The 12,398-nt window shown below is 38.3% G+C and overlaps 1 protein-coding gene across 6 annotated transcripts in view; it reads right to left on the minus strand.

The window, feature by feature from the left end:
• Window positions 1–12,398, minus strand: part of LOC121739342 (basement membrane-specific heparan sulfate proteoglycan core protein-like) — a 196,612-nt gene that overhangs the window by 14,047 nt on the left and 170,167 nt on the right. For all 6 annotated transcript variants that reach the window (XM_042131739.1, XM_042131742.1, XM_042131741.1 and 3 more), the window contains 16 exons: window positions 11,894–12,112; window positions 11,555–11,741; window positions 10,120–10,443; window positions 9,467–9,683; window positions 9,083–9,274; window positions 8,662–8,947; window positions 7,885–8,038; window positions 7,553–7,730; window positions 7,132–7,343; window positions 6,711–6,890; window positions 6,072–6,189; window positions 5,880–5,982; window positions 5,495–5,724; window positions 5,248–5,375; window positions 4,786–5,052; window positions 3,606–3,757 (listed from right to left, as the gene is read on the minus strand). In XM_042131739.1, the coding sequence (XP_041987673.1) occupies window positions 3,606–3,757; window positions 4,786–5,052; window positions 5,248–5,375; window positions 5,495–5,724; window positions 5,880–5,982; window positions 6,072–6,189; window positions 6,711–6,890; window positions 7,132–7,343; window positions 7,553–7,730; window positions 7,885–8,038; window positions 8,662–8,947; window positions 9,083–9,274; window positions 9,467–9,683; window positions 10,120–10,443; window positions 11,555–11,741; window positions 11,894–12,112 (3,147 nt within the window). The remainder of the gene's footprint in view (window positions 1–3,605; window positions 3,758–4,785; window positions 5,053–5,247; window positions 5,376–5,494; window positions 5,725–5,879; window positions 5,983–6,071; window positions 6,190–6,710; window positions 6,891–7,131; window positions 7,344–7,552; window positions 7,731–7,884; window positions 8,039–8,661; window positions 8,948–9,082; window positions 9,275–9,466; window positions 9,684–10,119; window positions 10,444–11,554; window positions 11,742–11,893; window positions 12,113–12,398) is intronic.

Genomic DNA, 12,398 nt, shown 5'->3' on the forward strand with positions numbered 1-12,398 from the left:
GACGCGACACTTTACGTTCCATAGGGCCAGGCCACAACACTGCGTTGCGGCGTCGTATCGCAAAAACAACATCGCACAGAAATGCGATGCGATGTTGCAAAGCAAAAATTTCATATATTATAGCACTCTTTACATCGGAAATTTTTACGATGCGTTCTGCGCCGTCGTATATTTATACGATGCGACGCCGCAACGCAGTGTTGTGGCCTGGCCCATAGAACTGACGTTTACAAACGTGACTCTGACGTTAAACAAACGTCAGTGCTATGGAACTTTTGTCGTGTCGTGTCGCTTTAGTACGATCTTAATAAGTAAAAACAGTAATATAAAAAAAAAAAGTAAAATCCGACTGCATTCGGATATACCCAGTGTCACTCTCACAGCAAACACAAATCTTACGACCCCGCTAGAGCTAAAATCTATCAAGCCATTCGGGCTGCAGAGCCAAACAATATACCGTCGTTGCAAAGATAAAATCTCTCATGTGACATTTTTAAGTTTCCGAGAAAAACGATAAAAACTGTCTACTGAAAATAAATGTTAGAAGATTTGTAATTTTTTTAATGCAGATACATTTAGCGTTTACAAATGTTTTATATTTCTTATGTCTACCACGACTGGATCTCCTTTTTTGCCGGGACGTACAGATTTGAAGTTTGTTTCGAGTTCTTCGTAATTAAGGAAGAACTCACTGATTTAACACAGTGCCGGTCCTAACTAAATTTTCAAGCAGTGCGAAAACCAAAAGTGGCGCCCTTCTAAATAAAAATAAGGTGGCTTAGGTCACGATAGGGCTGTGGGTCGCAGTCGAAACGACGTAGGCCAAGTTTTTAGTTTAGGGAGTTTCGACCCCCGAAGCGCCGCCTTTTCTGCAGCATTACTGCGCATCGCAGGGATATGGGGGAGAGTGTGCTAACCCAATGGCGCCAACAGGTGCTTGTCATTACATTAAGTACCTGGCAAGACCACACGGCCTTCCCAACTGCCAGCCGCCGAACTGTGAAAGCGATCTAGTCGATACTACAACAGGGGATCACACATTCGAGGGACGCCCTTACCTTTGGTCATTACCTGCACCGAGGAACGGGTAGGAGGAAACCATCGCCTAGGTGCCACGACATTGAGGAAGAGGATGTTAAATTTTAACATCGAACGGGTATTTTGGTCGAGCTTGCTGCATTGGATACACATAATCACTAGGCACGTAAATAGGAGGTTTGATGTACTGGTTCAATAGTTGAATGGACACTGTCTACTTCTATCATCGTATAACCTTTTTCTAAATACAACTGCTCAATTACAATGAAAGAAATAACGGTAGCTATTTCCACGCGGGCAAGAATTAAAATATATCGACGAGTATAATATCTACTTGGGCCAGGTCTCCTTTAACAAAAGACTAGGAAAGGAAGTCAATCGGCGAATTTAAAACGCCTGGAAGAGCTACTGGTCCTTGAAGACGCTGATGAAGGGACATTTGCCAATCTCCCTGAAACGCAGACTCGTCGACATGACGTGTATTCTGCCCATCCTAATCTACGGTGCTCAGACCTGGTCATTGACCGAGTCGCAAAGGTTCCAAGTACGGGGTTTGTCAAAGAGCAATGGAGCGCAGCATGTTAGGTGTAAGACTAGCTGACCGAATAAAAAAACCAACCAAGTGCGAGTTGGACTCGCCCATGAAGGGTTCCGCAGCAACAATAAGGTTTATTTCTATGAAATTAATGGCTTTTGATTTATTTTTATATTTCAGAATTGATTTAATGAAAGTTAAATTAAGGTTTACCATTTATGACGTATAAAAAAAACTACTTACTAGAACTTATCTCGTTCAAACCAATTTTCGTTGGTAGTTTTTATAGTAATGTACATCATATATTTTTTTTAGAATTATCATGCCCCTACTTTAGAAGTTAGAGGGGGGGGGGGGGGGGGCACACATTTTACCACTTTGGAAGGGTCTCTCTCGCAAACTATTCAGGTTAAAAAAATGATATAAAAAACCTCAATATCATTTTTGAAGACCTATCCATAGATACGCCACACGCATAGGTTAGACGAAAAAATTTTTTTTTTTGTTTCAGTTGTATCTATGGGGACCCCTAAAATTTTTGATATTTTTTCCATTTTTCTATCAAAATCCTAATGCGGTTCACAGACTACATCTACTTACCAAGTTTCAATAGTATAGCTCTTATAGTTTCGGAGAAAAGTGGCTGTGACATACGGACGGACGGACAGACAGACAGACAGACAGACAGACATGACGAATCTATAAGGGTTCCGTTTTTTGCCATTTGGCTACGGAACCCTAAAAACAGCACGCTGCGCTCCAAAACAGGTGTTAAAGACGTCGCGTCGGCATGAAAGCTGCAAAATTTAAGTGGGATTAAAATGGTTCCAGAGGACGGAAATGGCAAGATGAACTGGATACCTACAAACCAGGCTGGCCTGCGGTGGCGTTTGAGCGAGACAGATGGCAGACCTTGGGGGAGGCCTTTGCCTAGCAGTGGGATTAGGGATAGCACAGGCTCATAAAAAAATTTACGCGACAGTTTAAAACTGCACTGAAGGTGGCCTCGAACTAGTAGTGGCGTGGCATTTGTTTATCGTTCCGTCTCACTTCCGATGCGTCGATTAATTATTTCGCTCTCTGTCTAAATAAGGTCTCCGTTTTTTGCCATTCGGCTACGGAACCCTAAAAAGGCGCGAAATCTATGCGTCATAACAGAAACCAGATATTTGAATAAAAATGGTCAGTGTCATCAGAAGCACATAAGAGATTTTGTTTTCAAGTTTTCAACAATTTGAATAATATTGGTCAGTGAATATCCTCTTATGTGTCATCTCAGGCACATGAGAGATTTTGCTATACATATTATGCACGCTCACACATAGGATATTTTAAAAAAGAGTTCTAGCTAAGGCAATTGTCTATATATGAACATAAGAGTTTTTGTAGTCGATAGCTCTTGAAATTCTGAATACAAAAATGCAAAAAAACGCATTTTGGGTAAAACTGCACATAAGAGGTTTTATCTTTGCAACGACGATACATAACATACACCATACAAAACATAACGCCCCATCTGGCTCAATCGGGTAAAAAATACACATAAATTACATTTGATATCCAAATAAAATGATACAACATAAGCGTTCCGTTTTGGCAAAGTAATTGTCCAATACATTTATGTATTTTGCGGGGAACTAACTTTAAGTGCCCTTTAGCTGTTACGCAGCAGAGTAAACTTCATTACAGTTCCCACATACCTGCCTACAGTAAAGCAATTCCGTTGGTTTCAAATAAAATTACCTCGAAGCTACTGTTCGAATAACAGTAGCGGCATTTTGATTTTATTTTTTATTTAACATAATAATTATTTAAACTCATTCTTGTATTATAGGGACTATAATCAATATTCATACCTTTTCTTAAGGATTTCCCAAATGAAATTATTGTATGTTTTATATAAGTAGGTACTTCACAAATATTTAAGGTCAGTCATCGAGTCGTAAGCGAAGAAAGCAAAATTATTGTAAGATCTTTCTTTGCATCGCGTTGTGTTTCGGTGTGACTGATCCTTATTACAAAAAATACTCACCCTAGAATCAACGTATTGTCTCGTGCCATATCTTTCCCATTGGGCTTTTACGTTCTTTGATACTGCTCTGCAAAGAACTTCAACTCTATCTCCGACTCTAAAGGGTCTTTCCGGTTTTTCGATTGATATAAGCTTTGAATCAACTCTGTCACCTATAATTATTTTAATATTAATTATTATGTATCATAGAATAATATAATTTTCCTCGTCATTTAATATTTTTACAGAAATAGAAAAGTAAAACAAGATAGTATCAGCAACACAAAAGCATAAAGCTATATTACTATGTAATGTACGAATAATAAAAACTAGTTTTTATTATTCGTATCATGTAATATAATAAAAGAACAGTACATAATTTTATGTAAGTATACAATTAATATTAATGCGACATTGCACAGGACTGTAATATGTTTGTTATCAAAATTAACAAAAACTAAGTACATTTTTACACACTATGACTACTATTATACATTAATAATTCTTGTTAAAAATTACGAGTACAACGTATCTTACCTTTAAATAAAATAACTAGGTACTGACTAAAACTAAACATATAACATGCACGAAACAAACATTATAGACAAAACGTGTAATGCAGAAAAACAACGTGCATAAGCGGTGTTAAAATCTCTAAGAACGTTAAAAACACATAAGGGATTTGTTCATATTTTATTTTTAACCTATTAAAAACGCGTTGTATTTCACAATCGATGTCAGGTAGCTTACACCTTTAATTTAAATTTTTGATTGATTATATTATATATAACAACAGAACATTATCAACTCCACACAAGGTCCCCGAGACAAACACCCTGTATAACATTTTATTTACCGGAAACCTTAGTCTTTGGATCCGAATGCGTCCAAGAACGCTTCTTTTTTCTATAACTACAGAGTGTTTCATCACTCGAATCCAGACAGTCGTTGAATCCGTCGCAGACTAGGTCTTCTTCAATGCATTTGCTGTCATCATAGCAATGGAACTGCCGTTCCGAACAATAATAACCTTTGCGTAAAATAAAATCTGTTAAAATTATAACTGATCCGTCGATGACAACCTTAACACCACTAAGCATGCCCGGTTAGGTCGCGGAGAAGCAGAGAGAGAGAGAGAAAGGGTTCGTTGCTAAGGCAACCTTAAGCACCGACTACAAAACGTAAATTAGTAGAAACTGACCGATGTGTAGGTTGATGTAATTATTAGTCTCCCTTCCGTATTGGTCCCTGAGGGTACAGACGTAGTGCCCGCTGTCGGACTTCTGAGCGCGTCTGATGTATAGGGACCCATCGTTTCTTTGTATAACAGAGGGAGGTAGGGCGTAATCGTCTTTCTTCCAGTGAATAGTAAGACCACGCTGAGTGACATTGCAGCTGAGGTGGACCGCTGCCCCCAGACCCGCGTACTGTTCGTTATCATGCGACTCCGTCTCGCGATCGGTATCCTCTATGAATGATCATTAACATGCAATGCTTATAGTTAGAAGTTTCATTTGGTTATGAAAATATTTGTAAATGCGTGCCTTAAATCAATATGTGACTTTACATAGGTAGATGGTCTTGTTTGTGATTTACGTGCTGTCTCTAGGTGCGAGTGTGAACATCGTATATATAACAGGCATATGCGTTCTACGCTACTTACCACTGACTATGACCTCTGCGATGGCGTAGGCTTCGGCCACACCGCTGATGGCTGTGCATTTATACTGACCGGCATCCTCTACCTCAATTTGACGGAACCTCAAAGTGCTGTTACGTAGTTCAACTCGCCTAAAATTTTAAAGCCAAATTTATAATTTTCAATGGACAGGTTACAATATTTTCTTGCTTTCTATTGTTGGTTAAATATTATATTTACGTTAATTGAAAAAAAAAAATCTCAAACTTACCGCGATGGATAGGAGTCGATAGGAGTCCAGAAGACGCTTCTGATATCGTCACCTTCGACAACGCATTCAACTGTGGTAGATTCTCCCGGTCGGACAGTTTGTGTTTGTGGTCTCAAATTGATCCTCGGCGCTGCGAGGACTATCAGGCTGGTGATGGCTGAAATCTGCGCCTCCTGGGTTCTCTGGTTAATTAGCGTACACTGGTATCTTCCAGAGTCCCTCTTTGTTGCCTATATTGGAATTTATTTAACAATTTAATACCATTTTTAATTACTAACAAAGCATCAGCATCACTATAATTTATTTTTAATGTTTTTTGTACTAATCTAAACAAAAAACATTATATTAATATCTTCATTCTTCCCTCAATTAAAACTTTACTTACACTGTATATGATCAAGTCAGCATTGATTTGTCTCGCATTGTCCTGTAGTGGTCTGCGATCCGCTCTATCCCATCTAACACGGTACTCACTTGATGCATTACACCTAAACAAAGCAATCAGTTTTAGTCACAGAACATTTTTTTTTTTACCCATAATAACTTTTATCGAACAGAACAGAAATTAACAACTTACGTTATTACCGCATCCTTGCCTTCCTGAGCAATCATGTTGCTTGGGTTGTTGGCGTTCGGACCAATAATCTGGTCGTCGCCATCAGGGTAATGTGGGTCGTCTCCTCCGCTTCCTTCATCTGCATAAAAAATGATTACATTTGGATTTTGTTTCAAAATGTTTTAATTGTGTCTTGTGGTCAATTCACACAAGAGAGATTAGATTAGACGAGCTTGCAGCATTACTAAGTGCGGCTTTTTAAATGTCAAGTGGTTGACCGCTTTCTGACATTACATTTTGTGTTTCTCTAGTTTCGGTGTGAATCTACTTTCAAGTATTATATTTGTAATAAACTGACTGTTACCACAATCTACATATATAAAACTCAAAGGTGACTGACTGACTGATTGACATAGTGATCTATCAACGCACAGCCCAAACCGCTGGACGGATCTGGCTGAAATTTGGCATGCAGGAAGATGTTAGACGTAGGCATCCGCTAAGAAAGGATTTTGATAAATTCCAACCCTAAGGGCTTCAAATAGGGGATGAAAGTTTGTACATAATAATACTTCTTAACGTGAGCGAAGAAGGCGGGCAAAAGCTCGTATATTTTAAGATTAAAAATCTCGGTGGGAGAAAAAGGTGTCGATTTCTCACCGGTATCAATGGAACCTCCATCGCCTCTTTCGACGCGGATGGCGAACTGTTCTTCAATGGTGATGCCAGCAGATGTGGCTGTACAGATGTAGTCGTCGTCGTCGTTGTCAGTCACGTACGGAATGCTCAGCTTTGCTATTCTTGGTCTCGACGGCACTAGGATGCGATTGTCTCTTCTCGCTGCAGGAATATTACAGTTACCGTATATAATTTTTCAATCAAAATATTATGTTAAACAAATATTATCTGTAACAACAAAGAAAATGCTTTTGCGTTGGTTAACAAAGTAACACCGATGTTTTATACATTTAATAATAATAACATTAGTTTCACTATTGTATAGAAATATTGAATGTTTTCCGTTATCTCACTTATCTATGTCAGTTTCTATTAATTTGATTCCATTTCAATAATAACTTACATGTTATAGAAACTTCCGGTTGAGGATAGCCGTCAGCTCGACATTCCACCTCCACTTTGTCTCCCACTGCGACTGACATGAGGTTGCTGGGTGTGATTATGATTTCTGGATCGGACCTAACTTTCAATGTCGCAGTAGCACTGCTTGTTCCAGCTTCGTTAGCTGCTGTACAAGTATAGTCGCCTTCGTCATTCACTTCAATGTTTTGGAAGCTGCAATAAACAACGGTGTTATTATCAAGTTGTTACATACCTTTGTCAATATTTCGATGATTTACAATTCATTACTTAAACACTTATAATTTTTATGATCTACAATTTCCTTGTTCATTTCTTTCAGTAATTATGATCCTAAGCCTCCCAAAGAGACCGTTGCCAAGCAGTGATACAGTATAGGATGAGAAAAAAATCATAAGCCTCACCTTAACTTGTTGGGCTGGATTTGGACATGTGGTGATAAAGGTCTTCCACCACTTCGATCCCAAGTCACCGCAGGTGGTGGTATTCCCGCGTTCACGATACAGGTTAGTTCGAATTGGCTTCCCAATTGCATCGATATTTCACCTTTAGGGTAGATCTCAACTTCTGGCCTCTCACGTTCTGTAATAAATATATTATGTATATTCGCTACAACCTACTTTGATTAGAGTAAATAAATAACTTTACTTATATTTTCTAAAGATAGTAAATAGCCTAGTACACAAACTACGACTGACTAAAATAAATCTTGTACATACATACTTAAAAGACTTACTTAGAATATTAACGTAAATGTATTTGCGAACGATAGGTTTTCCGTCAATGATTGCTTCGCATGTATAGTATCCACTGTCACTTTCTTGTGCGTTTGATATTATAAGCGTGTTTTCCCTTTGACTGCTTCCTGATCCGAAATTACTTTCGTCAGACTAAAACAAGATAAAATATACTTATACGTACAACGATTTTAATAAAACAAAATCTTGCTTTGATATACAGTACCACTCTAACAATTAAGATAAATCCAATGATAAACATCGGCGCGGAATAGAAGCGCCAATTACTTCCCGCGGATTCTACAAACGGCACCGGAGAACTCTCGAGAATTCCGCGGAAGCCGCGCGTCAAATTTTTTGGCTCGTATTTAATTTGTGTGTTATACTGTTCATGTTGACATTAAGTTTATTATTCTATGTACAGTTTTGTTACAAAAATTCCGCGTTCCAGTCCGCGGCGGTAAAAATCGAGCCTGCGGCTCACACCACAATACGACAATATTTTTAGGTTGTAAATCATGCCAAAGTGCCAAAGAACACAGCATCGGAGAAATTGATTCAGAAGGAAGATTGATTAGTTTTTTGGTCGTGTTATATCAATTAAACGTAATATGTGATTTTTTGTGTTAAACATAACCGTAACCAAATCACGTGGGTGCTGCATCTACCCATGAATCGCTTTCTCAGATATCTCACCCACTTCCTGGCCCGTGTTTCCAAGGAAGAAGTTTCTAAAACATATTGTATTATATTTATGTAGGTGTAAATAGACTTACCCGTGACCATTTGACATAAGGAACTGGGTTTCCTTCTGGGATACATTCAACAGTGTCACTGCCGCCACTGGGTATTTCCAGACTATCCTTATTGATAGTTATGTTGGCTGCTTCTACTGGAGATGGGGTCCTAAGTGGTATGACAGTTAATACTACAAGTACGGGACTGACGCCGTAAGATGGCGTTCGACACATGTACACGCCCTGGTTTTGCGCATCAGCCTTCACAACGTACAGAACTCCGTTGTCTGAGTACATGTTTGAAAGGAAGGGTGTTCCATCTTGTCTGAAACCATAGTTATAGCATAAATTTCACAGTTCAATATTGTTCTCTTTTTTTTACTTTAACAATCCGCAGGTACTGTTAAGCAGTGCCTATTTTAAGATATATTTAATTGAAATAATTCGATTTTTTGCATACCTGACCCATTCGATGGAACCAGCAGCTACGTTGGGAGAGGCGGTGCACACAAGTCGAATATCCTCTCCTTCACCGACTGATGGTGATGTTGATGATACTGTCAGTTTCTCGCGGGGAGGCTGAGATGGTCGAGGTCGCACGTTTACCACTGCGATTGCGCGCGCAGAACCCGCTGCGTTGGATGCTATACAACTGTTCAATGGAAGCAATTTAATAAGTGAATTCGAAAATATCGGTTGGTCAAATAAATGTGGACAAAAAACTTGTTACAAAAATCTTTTTGTAATTTTGGTGTTTCATAATTAACAGTATTGGTTATGTAACCCAATATATACCTATTTATTATGCAGGAGATTTTTTTTCTGTATAGTAAGAATAGATTACCTATAATCTCCCGTATCTTCTTCCAGTAGGTTGTCTATTATTAGGGTATTGCCATTGACTTCGAATCGGTTAGATAGAGCTTGGCTCGGTCCCCTCTGCCAAGATATGGTTGGTGCGGGATTTCCTCGACTAGAGCATTCCAGTTCTAGTCTGTCACCTTCATAGTAATCCTTTATTTGTGGGCTAACGAAAACTTCAGGCTGTGTCATTTCTATACCTGTTTACATTTAAAAAAATAGATTTTAATACATTTTACATATTTGGGCAGTTACCAAGGTCTACCATTTTTTTTCTATAAAATGTTTCAGACTAAGGCAGCATACCTAGAATAATTCGCTAGAAATAGTTTGGTAGTAATGGTGTTGTTTACCCCGCGTTCCACTAGCTATACAAACGCTAATGCTCAAGACCGTAGTTTTTCCCGTTCCACTTGCTTGTGATTTTTATCGATAAACGTGGAACACGGGGATAGCTTTGATTGCACCGATCTTACCTTTCGCATAAAATACCCAATCGGGGACAACTATTCCATAAGAAGGCGTGAAAATATTAATAGGAGATAAAATAAGGACATAAGTCATGTAGCTACTAGCTATCTGGATAAGAACAATAATAATTATTGAATGAGTCAAAAAACTGATATGATATTTTACCTGGAACCTTGAGCGTTGCAGTAGCTTGCTCGGTGGATACGCCATCATTTGACTCACACACATACATTCCACTGTCAGATATTTGGAGGTTAGTTATGATAATGGCTCCTGTTCTGTCATCGAACTGTGTTCTGTCATAAGGTAATTCACCATCTGCCTTTCGCCATGTCACTTGTAATCGTCTAGGAGTCATGCGGCTTCGAGCTTGACATGTAAAATTGACTGTGCTGCCTATTTCCTGGATCTTTATGGTCGGACTTGATATTTTGACTACCACAGTGCCCCTTGGTGGGTTCGGTCTGTATGTGGTTGTTACCTCGTTACCTAAAAATATTATATTACCTATATTGTCAAATTTATACTAAATATTTAACTTTTATTATTGGTCTATTAGAACAGAATAATGAAAGTTCTACTAAGATAAAAATACAAGATTTTGAAAGACCAGGGCAATATACTTCTCTAGCAAGTAAAGTTTTTAAATATACACTACAAAGTACTATAATGAAACATTGATTTACGTAACAAATTATGTTAGTAAATAATATTAAACACAATACAGGGTTAGGATTGCACACATACATAGGTATATTTTATGATTGGTAATTCGATTGTTTCTGTGCCTGGTATGTTGATTCTTACTGGTATTTTCGAAGACTTATGTATTTTATCGATTTTCTCTCTACGATTTGAAGTCGGTTTAGGTATGAACAGTTTCAAATTGACTTTAAACATCACTAGCTACAAACACGAATGAGCATGATACATGTAGAAGCGACAAGCGTCGGACACGGGACTTCGTTGTCTACCTTCTTTTGGCAGGGTCGTTGTGAGTACACCTAAAGTGAAGCCTTTGCTTGTTAAGGTTCGACACTCGGTTTTGTCTCCGGGTTTTCTGGTGTCCCATAGTGTCTGCCAAACTAGTTCGTCCTGCCAGGCATCATTATACCGACGTGACTTCGTGTAAGGCTTTTCAGGCCTTATCTCTTGACCATTATGATAAAACCTGATAGTCAGAGGTTCGTCCGCTTTGTATTTGCACCAAAACGTAACTCTCACTATGCTGGAGTTGGCATTATAATATTTTATCTTGGGTTGCAGTTCCATTACCAGGCCTAAATAATGTATACAAGGTCACAACCCAAGTTTTAAAATGATAAATATCGCTATAGTTTTATAGATGGCAAACTCCCAAATATAACGGCAATAGATGTGTCATAGATAGTATAGTTTTATTAATTTTCATCTTAATCTGTTAGCATACACAAAATGCTATTAGTAATTCAAAATTGTAAATTAAAAACTGCTTTGTTGTGTAAGTTTAGTATTTCAAAAAATTCTTAAAAAATGCATTCGTTAATTTAAAATTCTAAATAACCACACACACTGTCATCATTTTAATTTGATAATAATTATAAAACTATTTTAAACTTACCGCTCGAAGAGCAGTCAGGGCCGGAATAGGGAGGTCTACAATTGCAAACGACTCCATTGTAGCTGTCCAGTTGGCAATCATGTCCATTGCACGGGCATTGCCTGCAAGATGACGACTCGTCTTTGTAATACCCTGTCGAGCAGGACTCGCAACTTGTTCCCGTGTATCCCTCAGGACACAAACAAATCTGGAAACAATATAATATTTACAGTGATATAATTTATCCTTTATTTTTTATTAAAATTATAATTGTTAATTTAATTAATTGGCCCGGCATTTTTCATCGTCAATTAGTCGGAATATTGCTGATTGGTTCCAAGACATCTAATTTTTCCATACCTCAACGCCAGTAGCAGCTGGTAGGTTTGGGTCGTAGCTTTCAGCTGCCGTGTCCATCGACACATCTGAGATTGAAGTTGACAGAATGTTTCTCGACAATGTAGCCCTGACAAGCACTCTCTTGATATCCTTAAGTACAGCCATGAAGTCGAATCGGCTGGCACGCTCTGCTGAATTCAGAATGTACCATCCATCTTCCCGAAGCGGCACTTGGTAGCTCTGAAAGAGTATTGTGTTTATATATTTATTGTTAGCAATTCTTTCAAAATATTTGAAACAGTTTTATTACGTTTCTTAAGGTCAGTTCGAGTCGATGCAATGTGATACACTTCTGAATGACCCTACCAAGTTTTTTTACTACACAACATGATACACATTGAACAGTCGAGATTGGTGCTCGGGCTGCCTATTCAAAATTCGAATGGCTCATTAAACATGGATCGCAATGCCGTATGTAAATTGACCCTTAGAAATGTAGATAGCCAATCCACATCAAAAATCCGTT

This window comes from Aricia agestis, chromosome Z (genome assembly GCF_905147365.1).
Source record: "Aricia agestis chromosome Z, ilAriAges1.1, whole genome shotgun sequence".
NCBI classification, from domain to species: domain Eukaryota; kingdom Metazoa; phylum Arthropoda; class Insecta; order Lepidoptera; family Lycaenidae; genus Aricia; species Aricia agestis.